The sequence below is a fragment of the Lemur catta genome, chromosome 10, assembly GCF_020740605.2.
Source record: "Lemur catta isolate mLemCat1 chromosome 10, mLemCat1.pri, whole genome shotgun sequence".
Classification (NCBI taxonomy): domain Eukaryota; kingdom Metazoa; phylum Chordata; class Mammalia; order Primates; family Lemuridae; genus Lemur; species Lemur catta.
In genome coordinates this window covers 50,985,370-51,005,824 of record NC_059137.1, presented here as the reverse complement: position 1 = coordinate 51,005,824, position 20,455 = coordinate 50,985,370, and the positions used below count along the sequence as shown (strand labels likewise).

At 36.2% G+C, this 20,455-nt stretch overlaps 1 protein-coding gene across 1 annotated transcript in view; it reads right to left on the bottom strand.

The window, feature by feature from the left end:
• Positions 1–5,026: 5,026 nt before the first annotated feature.
• LOC123645684 (zinc finger protein basonuclin-2-like) overlaps positions 5,027–20,455 on the bottom strand; it is a 285,974-nt gene continuing 270,545 nt past the window's right edge. Inside the window, exons 4-5 of the mRNA XM_045562123.1 lie at positions 5,200–5,435; positions 5,027–5,101 (exon numbers count right to left, since the gene is read on the bottom strand). Of these exons, the coding sequence (XP_045418079.1) occupies positions 5,027–5,101; positions 5,200–5,435 (311 nt within the window). The remainder of the gene's footprint in view (positions 5,102–5,199; positions 5,436–20,455) is intronic.

The following is a 20,455-nucleotide window of genomic DNA, read 5'->3' as shown; positions in this document are numbered from 1 at the left end:
CCATTCTTAATCTACATACTCTTACATATTACATTCTGGAAAGACAGCCTGGTAGTCTTAAAACAAAAACAAAAACAAAAACCCAAACGGCCAAACACTGCCCACAGAGTCAGAGATCTGAATTCAAGTCAGATTTCAAAATTTACTCCTTCCAAAATTTAATACACTTTATCATGTACCAGGCTTCGTGCTGGGAAGTGGGCTGTGGTGGTAAACCAGAGACATGTGGTTCTTATCTTCAGGAAAATCACAATGTATCAGCTCTGTTCGTTAACAGCTTCTGTGATCATGGGAAAGTCATTTAACCTCTTTGAGCCTCAGCTACACCAAATGTTAATTCATTGGCAATATCTATAATAAGATGGTGTAGGAGGACTCAAAGAGCTAACTTATGTGAACTTGCTCCACCAAGGGCTGTTTAAATACAAGTGTTTGCTTAATATTGATGTTTTCTACCACATGGATACCACAAAACACTTATTCTACACAGACCACTAGCTGGGAGGCTTGGGAGCCTTCGCTTTTCTTCTTACTGCCCTCAACAGCTCAGCTGTTGCTACAGCAATCAGTCCTCAGCAATCCTGAATAAAAAAACTAAGGACCTTTTGGCCAACTGAAGTTAATTGGATAGTCCCTGACTCCCACAGTGAAACATCAAGCTATATACCAAGTTAAGCAGACTTCCTCACTCATTCATTTAACAAACATTTATTGAGTACCCTGCATTTGTGGCACTCCATGAGGAAGCCAGAAAAAAACCATTTTAACAGTTGACTTACTTAATTCATTGATTTTAAATTGTGATAAGAGCTTGAGGGAAAAAGAGTCCTGAGATAGAGCCACACTAGAGAACACCTACATTAGTTAAATTGGTTCTCCATAACAAAGTGGGACTTTGCTGGATACCTAAAGGGCAAGAAATTAGCCATGCAGAGAGAGAGAGGAGTAGGGTATTCCAGGCAGAAGGAACTTTATGTGCAAATACTCCATGTTGAGGAAGAGCTGAGTGTGTTCAGGAACTGAATACTTCTGATGAGCTTGACTGGAAGAGGTTATGGAGCAGGAAAGGTTGGTGAAAGTTACTCTCACAGGCCACTTACTCCAGAACTTCTCAGAGCCTGTATCATGCTAACATGTATCATAAAGTTGAAGAGAAGGATCCAGTGTGTAGTTCCTTCCAAATCTTTGGACTTCTCAAAGACAGAAGCCCTCACTGGTCTTAGAAATACTCTTCTACAGTGCTGATTGTTCTATTAAGACACAGGTGACCTGAGATGAGCATCACTATCACTCTTCTCACAAGGGTGCTGACCCCTCAGCTAAATACTCAGAATGTCTGAACTGGTTCTCTGAATTCTGACAGCACCCACTTGCAAACAAGGAGATTTCCACAGACAGGCTGGTGTATGAGCCCAGGCAAGTCAGTTACGTGTTCAAACTGAAAAGAGACTGTGTGAAAACTTGATTTTTAAATTACTAAATTCAACAATGATAATCTCTTATATTCTTACTTCTTAGGTCAAAGATACAGGGAAAATGGGGAACGGACAAAAGGGCGGGACGCTGTTTTTATTCATTGTCAGTAAATGTATCATGAGACATAGAACTGAAATAAGAATTATTTTTTAGTAGCAGAAAAAACATCATATGCTCCCTTATGTTTAGACTTTAGCATCTAATTGCATATTCCCATTTTTGTTTGATTTTTGGGGGGAAATGCTTAACATTTACCTCAGTTTTTCTGCACTTTCCAAAGAAATACTTTAGTAAGTATACAGGAGAATGTTGGGTTCTTTACCTTTAAGATATTAACCCAACTTCTTAAATAATCATAGTCCAAGTTATGCTATGACTTTTATACCCAAGTGGCTAGGTTATGAGTCACACAGATAATCACATAAGTAAAAAGTAATTTTTATCAAAAAAGTATGGGATCCTTGACAGTTATGCCAGTCTTTTAAATGACTCTATGGCATCATTATCATTTCCCTTCTTTTCTTAATAACCTCTTCCTACACACTTTCAAACGGTTTTGAATGGCCTGTTCCCCTTTTTATCTCACATCCAAAAATTCAAAATCAGATCAGACACCTGCCATTCTTCCACATTCAAAAGTATCTCTAAAGACAGAAGTAGCTGTGTATACATAAGGGATGCAGGTTTGAGCCCACAGAAAGTTAAATTAATATCCTGGCCTGACCAGTTCAACTTACCGTATGTCTTCATTTGCCCAGTAACACAATCTATAGCCAACTGCTAACCAAGTCAATATGTGGTAAGGCTAACAGCCACCCTAACTTGCCTTGATAATTATTCTCCTTTAACTGACATAATATTCAATATACTGTTGTTGAAAGCAATAATGCTGAAATTGATGCCTTGAGGGCTACAAGACAATGAGTTTTAGCCAGATAAAATGACTTGTACACTAACAGTGCATTATAGGTTTCCATAGCCTTCATATACACATTTTATAGCCTACTTGTACAAAAATGCTATATACAATTATAATCAAAATCATTTGTGCATACCTTATCATTATTACATATAATTTTTAAAATGTTAGTCAATTATCAAACAACATTGATTTAGAAGAAAAAGGTTTGCTTTTATAGTTCTTATTTTTAACAAAATGAACAATTTCTCACTAGTGATGACATAGTGATAACAGTTTTGTGTCCTATTTTGTTTTTTTCCTAAACCAAGAACTGTTTTCACAAGGAACAAGTAGATTATAAATGCTGAATAACAAAAAAAATCATTAAAATACAATCTATATTGCAATTCTATCAATAAAACAAGATAAAAACTAAACCTAAAGTTCCTCCAATATAAAAATCTATAATTTTCTCAAAATATTAATTCTAGATTCTGAATAAACATTAAATTTTAGATTTTGTCCAAAAGACATATTAAATTAATAAAAATTAATAATTTAAGCATCACCATAAACGATAATGTTCTTTATATGCAATATTTCACCCCCAAATAAGAAACTTTATAAATTTTAGTTTGTGAGTATGCTGAATTTTCCTCCAATACTTAATTTCTCTTGCAATCTCATATTTTTAAATTCTGGGCCTTTATTAAAAAAAAAAGAAATATGGAGTACATTTTAAAGGAATGCACTTTCTATACTTGCCTTAGTTAGAGATATGTTGAAGTACTGGGAAAAATTAACACCTAAATATTTTAAGTAAAATGAAAAACATGCACTAGTCAAGGCAGAATAATAATGCCATACCACAGGAACATCAGCAGGTTCTATACATGCTGCCATCATGATGCTACAGTGAGCTGGTTGTGGCAAATGAGCATGGCATGCACATATCTTTTGGACAGAAAGATACAGTACATATGCTCCAGGTATCTCAGGCAAAAAATACACGTGGAACCAAAATGTGATATTGATGATATAAATACAAGCATCATAGTGGAGGTAATAAAGATGGTACCAGATTAGGGTGAAATACTTGTAGGTTTTGAATAAAAGAAAGATGAACTGTTAGCCAAGAGTTCCATTCAAACATCTGCAAGAGGTTTGTTCCTGCATGTAGGGTAAAATCCATCTGAAACAGACATTAACAATCTTGCTGTGGAAATGACTGCAGAGGATATGGCACTATGTGCACTGCTATATAAGAAAGGACTGTGACACTGGTTCCACGCTTTAGTTGTTTCTGGCTCCCTCTTCCTGGGCCTTGTGTATCCTTATGTCCCCTGACCACCCAGGACTTATCTTCCCCACTTATCCCACTGAAATGTCCCCATCCTGAGGCAAATGAGATAATGCTTGTAAACATACTCTATAAACTGAAAACGTAATATATAATTATTACTATTATCACCATCGTCTCATCTTCTGACGGCCAAATTTTCTGTGCCTTCCAAGTTAAGATTCTCACTAAATTAAGAAACAATTCTATTCTGAGAGCAGACAGGTTATTCCACCTCCCCTATCTTTCTCTACTTCTCCTCCTTTGCTCTCCTGTCCCAGTGAAACATCTGGAAGTACCACATAGGAGAACGACAGGAATTTGTGTGTTTTGATGCCAAGTTAAAGTGAAGGGGAGACTTGAGCTTACTCACTCATCACATACCAAGCTGGCAGCCACGGCCTTGCATGTAACACAGGATGGCTCAGAGAATAATCACTGGCAATATCTCCAGTGCCATACAAGGCTGGCACAGCCAAAAACAATGTTTTTGGAAAGGTCATTTCTCCTGGTATTATATCATAGGAAATCTCAAAACCCCCTTCAGATTCCTCCTTCTCAAATTGAGATCTCCTTCAGCAGGAGCGGACACTTCTTCCTCATCCAGTGTAGTCTTTTTGGATCCTGGAGTTTCCCAAAATGCTGTTCTCAACACTTACCCCTTAAGGGAAGACAAATGGCCATAGAAAAACACTTCAGAGGCAAAGTATACAGTGCAAAATGACTCATGACATACTGCAATAAAATGATGAAGAAAGGGAGGGGGTGGTGCATGAGGGTACGTGAAGGCTGTGGGGCTCCCAGAAAAGTTGTAAGGCCCTCACCAGATCAAAAGTGCCACTGACACAAAGGAGGGGCTCAAGGCTGGAAGAACAGGTGCTGTGAAGGCCAAATTGATAGCCATGTCTGCATGTTTCAGAATGTAGACTTCTGAAGGCTATGATGTGAGGCTTTGCTGGTTGTTAAGTTTATATAGGTTACAGTTCTTCCTTTGATTTGGATGAAGAAACAATAAATAGTGAAGGTACACAGACAAATAAGCAAAACACCATCCCTACAAATTGAGGGTGAGAAAAAGCCCTAATAAACCCAAATGAAGGGTAATCTAAGATTTTTACACACCCATCACCCACCTCAAAGAGCCCTCCTTTTAATTACGCTACAATAAGACTTGCTAGAGAAGTCAGAAAGCCCATGTAGTAGGGACAGAGAGTTAAATTCAAAAAGGTGCAAAAAAAATACTAGTCAACAGACTACTTTCTCCCTTCTAATACACACCACTGAAGCCCTGTGGTGGCTGGCTGGGTGTCTCACCTTATTTCTACTTCCCTGACAAGCCTGCTGAAATGACCATTTTCACCAGAGGAGGGTATGCATGCCTGGGTCTGCAGGGGGCAGGGAGGAGACCAAGTGTGCAAAGGGCTCTTACATATCCCCAAACTAGAGCTGGCCCCAGACACTGGCATTCAAGTCCTCCCCCTACCTGAAGGATATATCCTCGGACATAGTCCCGCAGAGTCCAGCCCAGGCCGTGTAGTATGTGCAGTACTTCCTCTTGCTTCAGGACGCTGAAGAGACGGTCTAGCAGGATCTTTAGCCGCACGGGCACCGCTTGCGTCCCGTAGAGCATCAGGCTGCTGATGTCAAACACCACATTGGACTGCACGATCTCCACTTGGGTGGGGTGGTACAGGTGTTGTGTGCTGAGCTTATCCAAGGCTGTGGTGGTCCCATCAAAGTTCCAGAGATGGGGGGGGAGGAATAAAGAGATAGAGGGAGAGGACAGAGAAATTAGAAACATTACTACAAGTTATCATGGCTGCATTTCTACAGATGGATGATAACTTAAGATGTTTAAGCAGGATTTTGCTATGTAAATATTTCTCTTCCCCTCTCCTTTTTGCTTTGCCCTTTTTCTTTTCTTTCTTTTTTTTGATTCAATGTATTTATAAATTACAGATGACAGCAAATAATAAAACACATTCAACTTTCAGAAAGAATCACGGAAGATGTTTTTAAACCACTGTGGCTGGGACTAAAACCCTGACTAATTAATTTGTTAATTGAACTATGGCTCAGCTCAAGTTACCATGGTGTCCCTCTCTCCCGAACAAGAAACAAAACAAAACAATTCCTAACTAATGCCATACAAGGAGGCTTAACCAGTAAGATTCACCCCTTATAATACTTGAATAGTTTAAAGAGGAAGAGGACTCTGTTCTTTAGACTATAGGGGTAAAAGGCCTAATTTAGAGGGAATAAAGAAAGTTGACAACTATGTGGAGGGCTAGTAATTTAACTCAATTTATATTAGCTAAGGAGGATTACCCAAAAACTTAATTCTCACAATTTCTCTTTTGTTAGTCACCTGTGTTATTTTTTTGTTTGTTTGTTTACTGGCAAGTTTTCTGAAAGATATTAAGGAAAAAAAAGAAAGAAGAAACTCAAGTTATTGTTTTGTCACTTTGTTAATAGCTCTGACAAGGGTATAGATGAAAACAGAAACATCACAAAATCAAAATTTAGTAATTTCTGTGTTATTTCAGCTAACTGTATTAATTCAGTAGAGAAAACTGAGGATGAGCATTCTCAGAGTAAACACTTTCACTAGTTTTAATGAAACTAAGATTGCAACAATTGGGCTATTTTTCTCCTTAAATCTAAGAAATGCCATTTCTTTCCTTGAACTAAAAGCCAAGATAAGGTCATAAATTTTAGTCCCCATCTATATCTCAGTTACTGGGAACCATATTGCTGATAATATAATTACATTTTGCCTCAGTTTCTCTAAGATAACACTCTCATCCACAGGACTCAAAGAGATGCTGCAAAGATTCAGGAGATAATGAGTGAGAGGTGCTCTAAACTTAAGAGAACACAAAAGGCATTACCATCAACTATCAGAACTACACACATATGCCCATTTAGAGATTAAACAAGATAAACATGTAAGCCTGAATGATAGTCATCTAACTTCATAAGTCAGGCAAATGGCCACTAGACAATATCCAGCTCAAGTCATAACTACAAATGAGCGTACCCTAGGTTTCTGCAAATTCTAAACTACTGCGTGGCCTTTCTCAACTGCTTTTCCTAACCTTATCCCCTAACAGTATGGGATACAGTACATGTATACTCTGAGCAACTCCTATTTTACTATAGCAATATTTCTGCATAATAATGGAGGGACTTAGAAGTGCATGCAGGTTTTTTAGTACTTCAAATGTATTTTTTCAGGGCTCCTCCTCCACTCTCGTTTCCTCCTGACTTGTGGTCACTAGAGAGTTCATGTACTCTTGATAAATTGCTTTCTTACATCCACAGTGTAAAGGGCCTTATCATTTACCCGCTGGCTTCATTCAACACATTTACTCCCAGGAATACTTTGTCAAAGAGTTCGGGTTTCCTCATACTTCATTTCTTGCAGCTGATTTGTCTGATCTTTCCTATTCTAGTGGTTAAGTCAACTTTGAATAAATAGCCTTAAAAATTAATTTAACGTTTGGGAAAGATAAGGGATTCACAAGCCTAGGGATTGAAGTCTTCTCTCGCTCCACAGGGCATTTAAACTGCAAAAAAGCAGGAAAGGGGTATTATTATCCCTGTTCTTCTTCAAGTACAGCTTAACTACTCAGCTTTCTGAGGAGTGGCTGATCTGCTTGCAGAATCCAGTGACCAGATCAGGGGAAATACGTTCTTCCTTCACTTCCCTTCATAAGCTTTCCTGGACCACAGCAAACACTTCTTTATAAAATACACTGCTATGACCACAACAAATATGAAATTGAGAGGGGAAATAAAATGACACCAAATCCTGATTTTTATGTATGTGTTTGGCATCTTGTATCTCTCTGTGTTAAGTATATGCAGGTGTGTGTAAAAATGTGTTCAAGTGCTGGGGGGAAAAACTCTAATCCCTGTCCCTCCCTCTCATTAAAAAAGATTGGTGGTTTTAAAAGATGACAATGACTAAACTATTGAGGGTAGAGAAAAAAGAGTGAAGTTGTTCAGAAAACTGAAAGACTACAGGTAGAACAGGTAAGCCAAAAATAGTTCCCTAGATAAACTTTTCAGAACACCACAGACTGAGAATATATAAGGACATGACTGGATTCTTCTTTGTAAGTATACCATATATCAAGAAGTAGTAATACTGTTACCAACCACATAAATATATAGCAGGGGTCAACAACTTATTCTGTAAGGGCCAGATAATACTGTAGGTTCGAGGGCCTATGTTCTCTTTCACTCTTTCATACCTATTCACCTCTGCTCCTATAGCAGGAAAGCAGCCATATAAAGATAAGACTTAAACTAATAGGTGTGTTTGTGTTCCAATAAAACTTAATTTATACTAACAGTCACCTCCCAGCTTTGTTTGGGCCCTGATATGGAGGATGGAAAGGTGGGCCGGATATCTAAAGAAAACCAATAGTAGATAACGATAATGCCCTAAGAGTACATTTAGGCAGCAATTACCTAGGAGATAAGCCATAGATCAAGGCTTAGAAAATATTAAACTGCCCAGCAGTCAAATGTCAACTGCAAATTTCAGCATAAACATATTATCAAGATTATAATCTGTCAAATTTCTTGAATATGTCCAAATTTTCTACTCTATGACTGTCTGATCATGCTGAGTCATGAAGCTGTGACAACTATTGGGGAAGTATCCTTGTTGAAACAAAAGGTAAGTGACGATTTTCTCAAGTGTCATAATACCTGTAAGCTGAGAACTGGACTTCTGCCTGATTCCATGATCTTCGTACGTCTGACTGTGGAGGATTTAGGTCTGGATCTTGTAGGGTTTGGAATATGAGTTAGACTAATGGGGATAAGGAAAAGGCAGGTAAAGAATATGTTCATCAGGATAGAGTGGGAAAAGATGTCACCTATAAGAATATTCTATAGGCCCAACCATCCGCTATTAATTGTCCTATAACAATGGTATTGTTAAGATTCCATCTTCATATGAAATTTTAACCAGAAGTTGGGTGAAGCTACTCTAGGTAAAGCTGGAGTAAGCATGGATTAGAGAATTTCCAATCATTTGTTACTCTCTTCTTCCCTTCAAACTGTTTAAGTATTTCAGTGGGATCAACCCTGGAAGTACAGTTTGAAAAGCACTTTTCTATACAATAAGATGATATCAATTGTTTTGCTTTCTTTGTGTCCACTCCCCTTCATTCTGGTAACAGAAATTGGATTTCCCTTTGAGGAACCACTCCTTACATGCACTCATAGAACTGAATGTTCCTTAGCCAGGCCTGGAAAACAAGTAAACTCCAGCCCCCTGACCAGAGCAACTTGTTCAAGAATGGGCAAGTGATCTAAATCTGGACAGTGACAATGAATCCAGGAATATACTTAGAACTACTGAGAATTTCTCCTCTTTCCTCAAAATTTGCAGCTAGTAATTATACTTGAGAATGTGAAACACATGGAGAAGAAAGAGTTCAGCTGTAAGATGATCTGAAGACGACCAAGTACTGATAATATTATTTGATCCAGAAGATTTGGCAGTACTTGATGTTGGCACTATCTCTGGAGTTTTCTGTCACATAAGCCAACAAAATTTTAAAAAATCCATGTCTCTCCACCCTTCCTTTCAATGTCTACTTCAAGTGACATTCTATAGCTTGAAACTAAAAGAGCCCTCACTAATATAACTACCTTTCGAAGTACTTCCCCAGCCGGATTCCATATAATTTCAAGTAGTGGTCAGTGGTTCAACTAAAGGTATGTTAGTTCTTGGTTAAATGCAACTCACAATTTCGTCAATGACTGAAATGAAGGGTTTACCAGATAATTTCACATTTTATACAAATTTACAAAGGGTGATGGATGCCTTCAACAGCATTAATAAAAACAAATACTGGTGAGGAGGAAAGTAAAGAAAATGACCATTTAAGTACCAACTATATACCAGACATCATTCTAGGGGTTCACTATTGTCTCATTTGATCCTTTAATTAACACACACACACACACACACACATTATTATACTACCATCGCCTATTCTGAGATCACAGGCTCAATGGGGTTAGGTAACTGGCCTAAGGTCACTTAGCGATTTCACCCAAGAAAATTCTTGTTCCACCACATGTTCAGATGAATAGTCAATAAAAAGCTTGCAAGTCGTCATCATGCTAGAAGTCCCTAACTCCCGGAAATCTGGGCTTCTTGCCCACTACTCTGCTGAAGCAAGCATTTCAAAGGTCACCAACACCTGCCTTTCTGTGAAATCCAATAGCATTTTTGCTCCATTGTTCTCTATGGTCTCTCCATAGCAGCTGACCTTATTGATCACTATTCCTCCTAAAATGCTTTCTTTCTTCATTCACACATACATTCATTCACTAGCACTTACTATTATAACTTATCACTGAGACAGATGCTATATGCAGATGCAAAAAGTAATTTATATTGTAGCCTCCACCTCCAAAGGCAGACAGATACAGGCAATATAAATGCCATAAAAAAGATGTGATAAAGTACTGTGGGACACAGAAGAGAGGGCAACTCTGCCGGGAATGCACCGTCTCATAAGATATCTAGGAAGTCAGCAGGCAAGAGAGGAAGAGAATGATGTAGGTGGATGGAACTAAGGCAGTTGTTCTCTAACAGAATATGCACCAGAATCACTGGATGGCCTTTATTGCTGGGCCACTTCCCCAGAGCTCTGATTCAGTGGGTCTAGGGTGGAGACCAAAAACCTGCATTTCTAACACCTCTCCAAAAGATGCTGATGCTGCTGGCCAGGGACCATACCTTGAGAATCACTGAATTAATGGATGTGTGTGAGAGAACTGAATATCCAAAGAATGTGTAACTCTTGAGGCAAAATGGTAGGAGACAAGTCCAAAAGGGTCAGATGGGCAGACAATAAGGAGCTTTAATTATAAGGAAAGCTTATAATTTTATTTCTTGTTAATAGGATATAGAAAATAGTAAACATTTTGTAACATGAAAATGCTTTTTAATTTTAGATAAAAAATTCTGACAACAGTGCAAAAGTTTAATTAAACCAACCGTTGTCAGCCGGAAGATAGAACACACGTCCGGCAGGAACAGTGGCTGATGAAGGCGCTGGACAAACCTCAGTCACAGAGCCACAACCCCCTAAAGAAGAAGAGTCCAGAAGAAGAAGGCTCATGTTAAGTTTGAAAACTTGCCACAGGTGATTCTGACACACATGCCCCCACCCACATGCCACACTGAAAACCAGAGAGATAGAATTAGGGGCAGGGATGTGTTAGAGCCAAGTGAAGACAGTAGGAAATGTTTGCATTACCCCACTGGGAGATGCCTTAACTCAGTGGACTTCTAAATATGATATGCCTAAACCTGGGGGTGCAAAGAACTTCCATGAGGTATGCCAACATAGGGACTCAATTTCCAGATCCTGCAATTCCATGGTTACTTTAAAACTGATCCACCTGAAAACAGGCCTACATACATATGCAGATTTTTTTTTCCCATTTCTCTTTTAAAAACTGTACTGTTCCTTCTTTACAAAATAAAGGTATACTCTGGCTTATCTTATATGGTATTTGCCTGGGGTGTTAAAATTCTCTTGAGTACCAAAAAAATTCACAATTTTCGTTGCTTTGGGAAAGCCTCCTTTAATGATTAATAAAGGCCCCTCTGTCCCTGGCTATACACAGACAAGTACAGTGTAGCTAGAACCTGATACAGGATTTGGGCCTATGTTGGAATTTTCAGAATTCAGACATAATGTAAAATGGGGCAATGGTAATGAACTTGCCTCTTACATGCCTATTTTAATAACGTATTGTTCTTTAGAAAGTATCCTGTGGGAGCAAAGCAAAAGTGTCCAATAATGAAAATGCCCCCCTGCTCCTCACATAGTCAAAGATAAGCAATTCTTTTCAACTATTCTCAATACCCATTCATCCCTAGGAGGTGTCATCACTTGGGAAGAAAAGCGACGAAGCAAATGTGATTCCCATTCTTTTAAAAAAATTCAGTTTCAATATTTTTCTGGACTTATGAAATTTGTAACATACACTCAATAAAACTGTGGATAGAAATTTTACATGGTTTCTTTCAGAAACTATGTTTATCATTTAATAAGGTAGTTGCAACCTATTTAATCAAATAATATCAAAATATTTCAGTTATAATTAATCATCATTTTCATCATACAAGATTTTGAATATTTCCTACAATCTGTTAATAAAAATAACAAAAATAAATTATAATCCAAATGCCAAAGCACTTAATTGTCAGCAATATATAACTGCCTATTTTATTAAGTACATACAGTTTCACCATGCAATCTAGCGAAATATTTTTATATATGACCCTTATCTAATTTGTTCCTGAAGTCCAACACTAGACTGTGTGATATACACATGGAACCACATTTATCAAAGTAATATTATGACTTTTAACATAACTATTCACTTCATAAATAACTTACTTAAGTTATACGTTATATATAGTACACCATTACTAGTTAAGTCATTAGAAATAGCATTTCTATTATGAACTGAATAAATTAATTTTATCAGCACCATTTTTTATTCTGGACTGTTTTAGTAATCTATCATATAAGATGCATTCCATAACTTGATGTATTTTTATAATTTTTCTAAAGTGCATATTAATGCATTTATTTGAATTGAAATGAGAGTTCAACTTTTTCTAATAAAAATTAAGTCAGATTTGACCATGATCATTGGCTTTGCCTACATGGCTTTAGGCTACATGGTGGAAATTTTCATCAATCAAGACAGATAAATCTGTAGCAATAAGATAAAACCATTTTGTTAACAAAATGTTACAAAAGTTATTTGGATTAATAACTAATACAGTATTTTTATTTTCTCAATCTTTTCTGTGTAGACTGGAAAAAACAAGCTGCCTCTAAATTAAAAACAGATAATTGTATAAATAGTAATTTGATGAAACTTGTTAGTACCTTTTTCCATAAATTGAGAAAGTGAGTAACTATGAAAATATGTGGGTAACAAAGAGGGTGATTTCCATTTCTTTGCTTTCAGCAAAACTAATCAAGCACTGTGTAATTTTTGGCACATAACTTGAAATGACTTCTATGAACTGAATGACAATGTGATAACAAAGCTCCTCGTCTCACCTATTTATGTGAACAGGTAGTCTCAACAGTTAGATCTGTAAAAATGAAAAACAGAAAGAGAAATCATAGTGTACCTTTTCTCTTTCTTACGATAAGTAGTATTCATCCATGAATACGTGAACTAATCTGGAAAGAAAAACATTTATAGTCCCACGCATTTCATTGACAGATGCATTTCTAACAAAAATCTATTTTATGTTTAACAAATTATGAAAAACTATAATATTTATATTGCTTGGATTTTATTCATTGTGAAGACTGAAATTTAAAAATAAAATTTCTATTTAGAGATATATTATTTTCCTAATTTTTGTTGTAGACATACATGTTAAGTTTAACGATAAAAGACTTTCCAGTGAGTATTTATGGTAATGTTATTTTGGAGAAAAGGTTTGGAAACAAGATTTCAGTATTAAAAGATAATGACAAAGCAATGATTTAAAGTTTACAGTGTTTAAAAAGGTGCTTGTTATCTTCCAGATTAATGACAGTCTCTAGGGCTAGACTCCACAGGTTCAAATCCCAACTCTGCCACTAACTTGCTATAAGATATTATTAGCAAGTTACTTAGCATATGAAAATGTTAGGATAGTTCTTAAGTTTTCAAAATTCTTTTTAAGTTTAAGCAAGCCAGTGGCTTGAAGACCACAATCTTAACTCAAGGAGAAAGGAAAGGAAAGTTTAGAATCAAGAATAAGCTAAGAAGTAGAAGAGAAAATAATGCTGGGAGTGCAGATGAGGGAGGGTTACAAAATAATTGAGATTTTCTAATTTGGGGGCTTCAGAGGCAAAATCAACTAAGATGCAGAGAAACATCAGTTTTTAGACAAGCTGCCTCTCTCCAGCTGCCCTCCTTTGATAATCTGCCTCTAGGAATCCAAATACTGCTATACTATGCAAACGGTCCTGGACCTATAAATTTAGTTCTGCCCAAGATTCATGCCCACGACTCCAAACGTATCCTTGACCCCTGTTGCTGCAAAAGGTATGACTGGGAAACTAAGCCAATATGCTTAATCAATCAAAAAAAATCTGATTTTTTTTGTTATTTTCTCATCAATGCTCTTTTTAAAAATGTTCTAAATTCAAGAAAAAGTAAAACAAAAAGACAATCATCCATAATCCCACCACCTAAGGCAATGATTGCCCACATGTTGATGTATTTGCATCTACTTTTTTCAATGCATAATTTTATACAGTTTAGGTCATACTGTAGATACAATTTTCTATTTTGTTCTCACTTAACATTATCTACAGCAAAACATTCAAGATTATCTGTAGTCCATCCTCTCAAAATATCGCTTAAAATATTTCTCTTCTCTGCTCTTCACAAGTAACTACTCCCCTCTCTTTCCTCCCAAACACAAAATCCTTAACCTGGGTCAGAAGACCTTAGACAGACTGAGTTACTTTCCAGACTAATAATTCTCTGATATGCGTCCTCTGTCCCAACCAAAGTCAAGGACCCACTGACTTTGAAATATTCCTAGCACTTTAATATTTGGTCACTAAATGGATATTTCCCGATCTTATGCTAAGTTTTAGAAATTTAGTGAAGATCAAAACAGACAGGATTCCGGCCCACTTGAAGTTAATGACTAGTGAGGAAAACAGACTTTTAAAAAATAAACATTAACACACAAAATTACAAACTCTTTATGTGACATAAGAACATAATTTAAATGGGAGTAGCGTATTTCAGGAAAAGCCAGTTGAGCTAGGACATGAACATGAGAGAAAATCACAAAATGAAGCTGGAGAGACAAACATGAGTTCACCTGCAGAGCTACATTTTTCGGAATTTTTACTTTCAATGTTGTTCCTTAAGTGCCTAGCTTCTCTTTTTATTAAAACCTTTGACTACCCTTTCTTTACAACTTTAATTTATGCTCTATGTTCTTTTTCCATGAAGTCTGGAGAGGTCCCATCATCTAAGAGCAAATGGTCTCAACAGTGATGTGTGTATGTGTGCCAGTCTTGTAAGTACCAACCATGTGCTGCCTGTTTACTGGGGTCACTTATGTGTCTATTTTACCACAAGACCTTGATCTTAAGCAGCAACCATATCTGAAACATAATCACTCAAGGGTGTCCAGTAATCATATTGTTAATTGGATGAACACAGTTAAGTATACATAATATTAAAAAAGGTTGTTCCTCTATTTGCCTTGAAAGGCTCAATATATGATTACACCGTGCCACCAAATTCTTAATTTCACCATGTCCCTTTCTTAACTCTCTCCTTTGCTTTTTACACACCTCCAGAGAATAGTCGGGGGTGGGTAATTATGGCAATTTAGGGGGTAAGGTGGTACTGCCAGCTGGGTAGGAATTCTGACTAAACTTTGCATAATTTATTCTCTTTCCTACCATTTCAAGTGTTATTTGGGAGCTTACAATGAATTTTTAGGGAAAAAAGAGGATAGAAATCTAGTATTGTTACAGAAAACAAATCTTAGTATCAGGGTACACAGATGCATCAGAATGTACAGACATGAAAATCATCCACAATAGTAGCACAGATCACCAGATTTGTGATCAATGTGCTAGATTTATGGTCTTGTAGTTACAATAAAAAAGGAAAGTATAGACTGTGGAGAGGGGTCAGAGAACAGTCATACAGCAAGACTGTAAGAATAGCATCTATTTAATACAAAGGAAAGATTTTCTTTTGTAAAAAGCCTGGAAGAGGGGAAAAAAAACCACCAAACAGATAAATTAACATCTTTTTAGTATGCAGAATTTCATCTGGAAAAAAGTGAAGGTTTTAACTGCATAAGGATACTAGATAGAAAATGGAAAAAAAATCCTATAATAGAAGCTTCTTAAACTATGAATTAGGTTACTGAAAGAACATAATTTCCCTGTATTTCTTTCAAATGCTAGAAACAGGGGCAATTTTATGGCTATGAGACAAAGGAGAAATTGAGGCCCAGATAAAATTTCAATAAACACTTTGATAGGATCTTTAGTTTTCCAAAGGAAAGTGGTGGCTAAGCCACAGGACCCAAAAATGACACATAAGTCTGTGAAGAACAGAATCCCCATAAGGACAACAGCTGGAATTTTTGTGGTTCATTAATGTATGTAATGTAAATGTAAAATGAGTATAAAATGTAATTCAAAATAGATAATAAATGTAAAGTAATATATATTTTTAACTACACTGCTAACTTAAAGAACAAAGTAATATCCTTTATAAATTCAGTTTTCAAATGTATAAAATAGTGCTAGGGGTATGTGAAGGGTGGTTATAAAAGAACTTGCATCTATCAAATGAAAAGTGAATAACTATCTTTTATTTCTGTTTTAAATAACAGGAATTGCTCCTCGAACCTTCAAATAAATTAAAATAAACGTAAACTTGTAATTCTACAGACTTCACTTCCAATATCTTCTGTGAAGGTCACAGAAATAAGAACATATTCACACACATTTTTTTCTTAATGTAAGAGTATAAAAGTGCTTTTCACAGATCCTAGAAAATTGGCTCTCAGTCATAGTTTATAGTTCTTAGTTTTCCACAACTTTTTAAAAACATAACTTTCTTTAAAAGTCAAATTCAAGTGACTTCGGTGGTTTCCACAGGAATATGCTCATTTCAGTCCCTGATGTCCAGTGGCTTCCATCTAATAGCTGTTCAGGCACGGCAGTGGGAAGCTAACAGCCATTCAATAAAACAAGAAGTATGTGAAACGGAATGCTTTTTCAAAACCACCTACTTTGCAGAATAAAACAATTAAAAATCTGTATGAAAAGGGTCTATAAGGAAACCTGTTATTTCGTTAATTTCCAGTCCTGCCCTGGATATTTTAAATTTTTTAAATGCTAATTTGAAGCAATTTTACAAGTTAAAAAAAAAACATTAAAGAAGCCTTATTCTTTCATTTTGGGAAAAAGCCAAGTGAGCTTAAATTGCAAGGCTAATTGTTTCAAGAACTCCACGTCTCTTGCCTCAACCCTCTTTAGGATTCCAAATTGTAAGCATCAAGTGATCAGCTTTTAGGAGCTCTGGATCCTAGAATACTATTTTAATTTCCAATAGATTAACATTTAACACATGTCTTTAGAAATTGTTTTTATGAAATTCTTTCATGATTACTTTAAGAGTTCTGAAATAAAGTTGTTGGTGACAAGATTTTATTAGGGCAATTTCTGGGGTCAGATTTTTAAGTTTTGATTACCTATAAACAGAATATTGTTATCACTCCCACCTCAAATGTACAGGCCATAACCTTTGAATTTATGAGGGCTGGTGGCTCTTCATTCTTGCTAATATGACCAATAATCCCCAATTATACCACACTTTATAATAAGCACACTATACCCAACATAATGATATGTCATTTCAATGTAGCTAGCCCATGAACTTCTACAGGTTTAATGGGATTTTGCGTATTTAGAATTTCATCATAAAGTGGCCCTTTGGAATCATTACAACATCAATCCTTTCCCATTATAAGACTCAGCTCTCTTACTAGGCAAGAGCATCAGAGCTCAAGGCAAAGGCTTAACCCATCCACAGATTGTAAGCCTGATCCTAATAAAAGCCTTAAGACTTGGGGAGAAGATTAATAAAGGGCAATGATGACATATTAAAAACTTTTAGTGAATCAGGAGATCATGGAGGCAGGTAGCGATTGTAATCAGAGGAAAATTTCTTACAACTTGAAGTAATATTTAGATCTGTACATTTTATTCTCTACTTTGGGGGGAAAGAACTATGTAATTGGGAGCAAATTAAGTACGAAATAACTCATGTTCCATTTAAATCACAACTTTCTAGCAGTAACTGTCAAGGCTGAATTAATTAGGATATTTAATAGCAATACCAAGAAAAGAGATGGCTTGCGTCTAGAATTTTTTTAAAAAAGAAGAAAAAGAATAATATAGCTGAAAAAGTTGGTCCCCAAGCCTGGTGATAAAAACTGTCAGCCCTTCTGTGTGAAGGGTTTATTTATTTTCTTAAACAAATAGTGTCTCTGTGTTCTCACTACATTACTATACCTTATATACCTGATGTGAATGGTCCTTGATTTTTTTTCTTTATCCCTTAAATACATGAGAAATAGTATTATAAATACTCTCATGATCTATTTTGAATGTGATACCAAACTGTAGGGAGGGGAGTGGGACAAAAGTCATTCCAATAACCCCCACTGTCCTATGGATTTTCAACAATTCCAGTTGAAATGTAGCTTTCAGGGTACTTGAATATACATATATATACAAACACCCACAATTAGTCCAGGGTAGAATTTGAGCTCCAATATTTCAAACTGATTAGCATTTCCCCCCTGTGGCCTTATGCATAATAAAGTCTTCAGGACAGACTTTGGAAATCATTAAAGTCTGACTGAGGCACACACAAAGTAGACTGTTGACTCATGGTTGTTCTGAAGCTCATTCTCCTGACTAGTAGATTAAACAGGTCTTTGGTTTTACTTATCCTCTTCCTTGCGCTCTTTTGTACATGGCCCACTTTTGGGGGCATATCTTTGCTCATCTGTAGCAACTCTACCGGAAGGTGGTAAGGGGAAAAGAGAAAATTTGACAGTAGATCTTGAAAAAGATTTGGTCATTAAATCTACTTGCTGAAACCAGGTTTGGGAATTATTATTACTGTTGCCTTTCTATCCAAATCTTCAGTCTCCAAGGCTAGCTTAGAGTTGGGTAAACAAATCCTGCTTTATTCAATTTATATCAATGAATCATATGTATAGTACACTGACTATAAAACATATCCCATTTTAAAAGTAACTACTGAAATTTGCTACTTGAATGAACTGTGTACATCCTTGTATTAAACCAAAAAATGAATTCTTCTGTAAGAGAATAATCATCCTACCCCCCAAATTATTAGCTTTAAAGATTTAATTTTCTTGAAGCAGCATAATATTAATATCTATATAAGATTTTCACTAAGGAAACATTGTAAAACATGCTTTAAACTCTATCACATGTTGTGAGAAAATCTTTCAAAACTGAGAGAGAGTACTGATACAAAAAGCCAGCATCTGGTAGGAAACACCTAAAAGAAAGAAGTTATTATGCGCATTCGTTTTTATTTTTTTCTTTAATGAACGTCACCTTTGTGTCACCAGTATTTTTTCCTCCTTTCCCCAGTAATTCAGCATTAAATCTCATTCTAGATCTATAACCAATCTTTTCCCCCCACTGTAATCCCTTAAAACTCTGGGGTATCACACGCACTTTTGACACTGATGTGTGTTTTCTTCTGGATTGCTGGATTTGCTTAATGCATATATCAAATATCAAACTGCTTTGTATTAGTAACGGGTGGGATAAAAGACCCTATATAAAGATTTGCTCATAAAAAAGGGGATAAGAAGGTAGTCTTAGGGCTTAAGAAAAGTCTAAACTAACAAAATTTTAAATGCATCAGCAGAAAATATTAAGAACTAGAACAATATCTGATTTTTCTACTAATATGATCAACATATGATTAACCAGATGGGGAAACCTAAAAGTTACCATCACATTCTCTATTAGTCAGCTGTTTGACAAGTATGAGTTACCAACAAGGCTAAAAATCTTTCAGAGTTTAGGACACTGGCAAAATGACACTATTTTATACTACCACACATACTAAACAGAGCCCAAACTTTCAGAAAAGAAGTAGGCTCGAGAAATAATGTGAACAAAGAAATAGAGGGGAGAAATTGGTTAGTGCTTTGAATTCTGGTTACTGATTTGATCATGATAATAATGCTAATTCCTAATTAGAAAAGTTCTATTAATCAGTACCAACAGGCACAATAAAAAAAACCAATACAAATTGTAAAATGTAGCAATTTTCCTTAAGATATTTTACTGTATTTAAAATCCAGTAATAGAAAACACTTGCCAAATTCATTTAGTCTCTGACTGAGGCACACATATGTGATCTCCTAATTTACAGCTTGCATGTACAGATGTTCACACTTAGTAAAAGAGCTTCTTAATAGCTTTTTTTTAATTAAAAGTGTGTTGATAATAGGTGTTTTAAACATATCCAAACAACAAAGCTGAACTGACAAATGCCTGTCTTCATGCCTCACCATGTCTCACATTGTAGCAAGATTTTATGAGAGAAAAAGGTTATATGATTCAGTCTCATGTATACAGGATAAATGTTACCCCAAAAACCTCCAAATGAAATCTTTCATTAATTTTTCTCTCTATGATCTGTTTCCAAGTAGAAAACGTTAGATTGCTACTAGGTTTATGTAGCCGAAAGCAGAACCACACAGCCCTTGCTTGCTGCCTGCAGTTTTTTTTTCCTTTGCAAAACTTTGAACCCCATCCAGCTTTGACACACTGCCTCTTCAGTTAATAACTATCAAGTTTCCCCTTGTCTCCTGTCTACTTTTCTTTGAGGCAATTGCGCACTCAGCACCCCGAGATAATAACACACATCTATAAGATAAAAGCAATGGCATTAATGTAATTGTCTGCCTCTCTCTCTTTAGCCTAATCTTTTTTTCCTTCAGTTTTGACTGCCTGTGTGACACCTGTTTTTGTCTCCTCTGATCCTACGACAGGTTTTCCGCTGACAAGGTTTTTGCCTGACAGAGATTCTGCAGACAAGAACATAATAAAATATGAAGAACT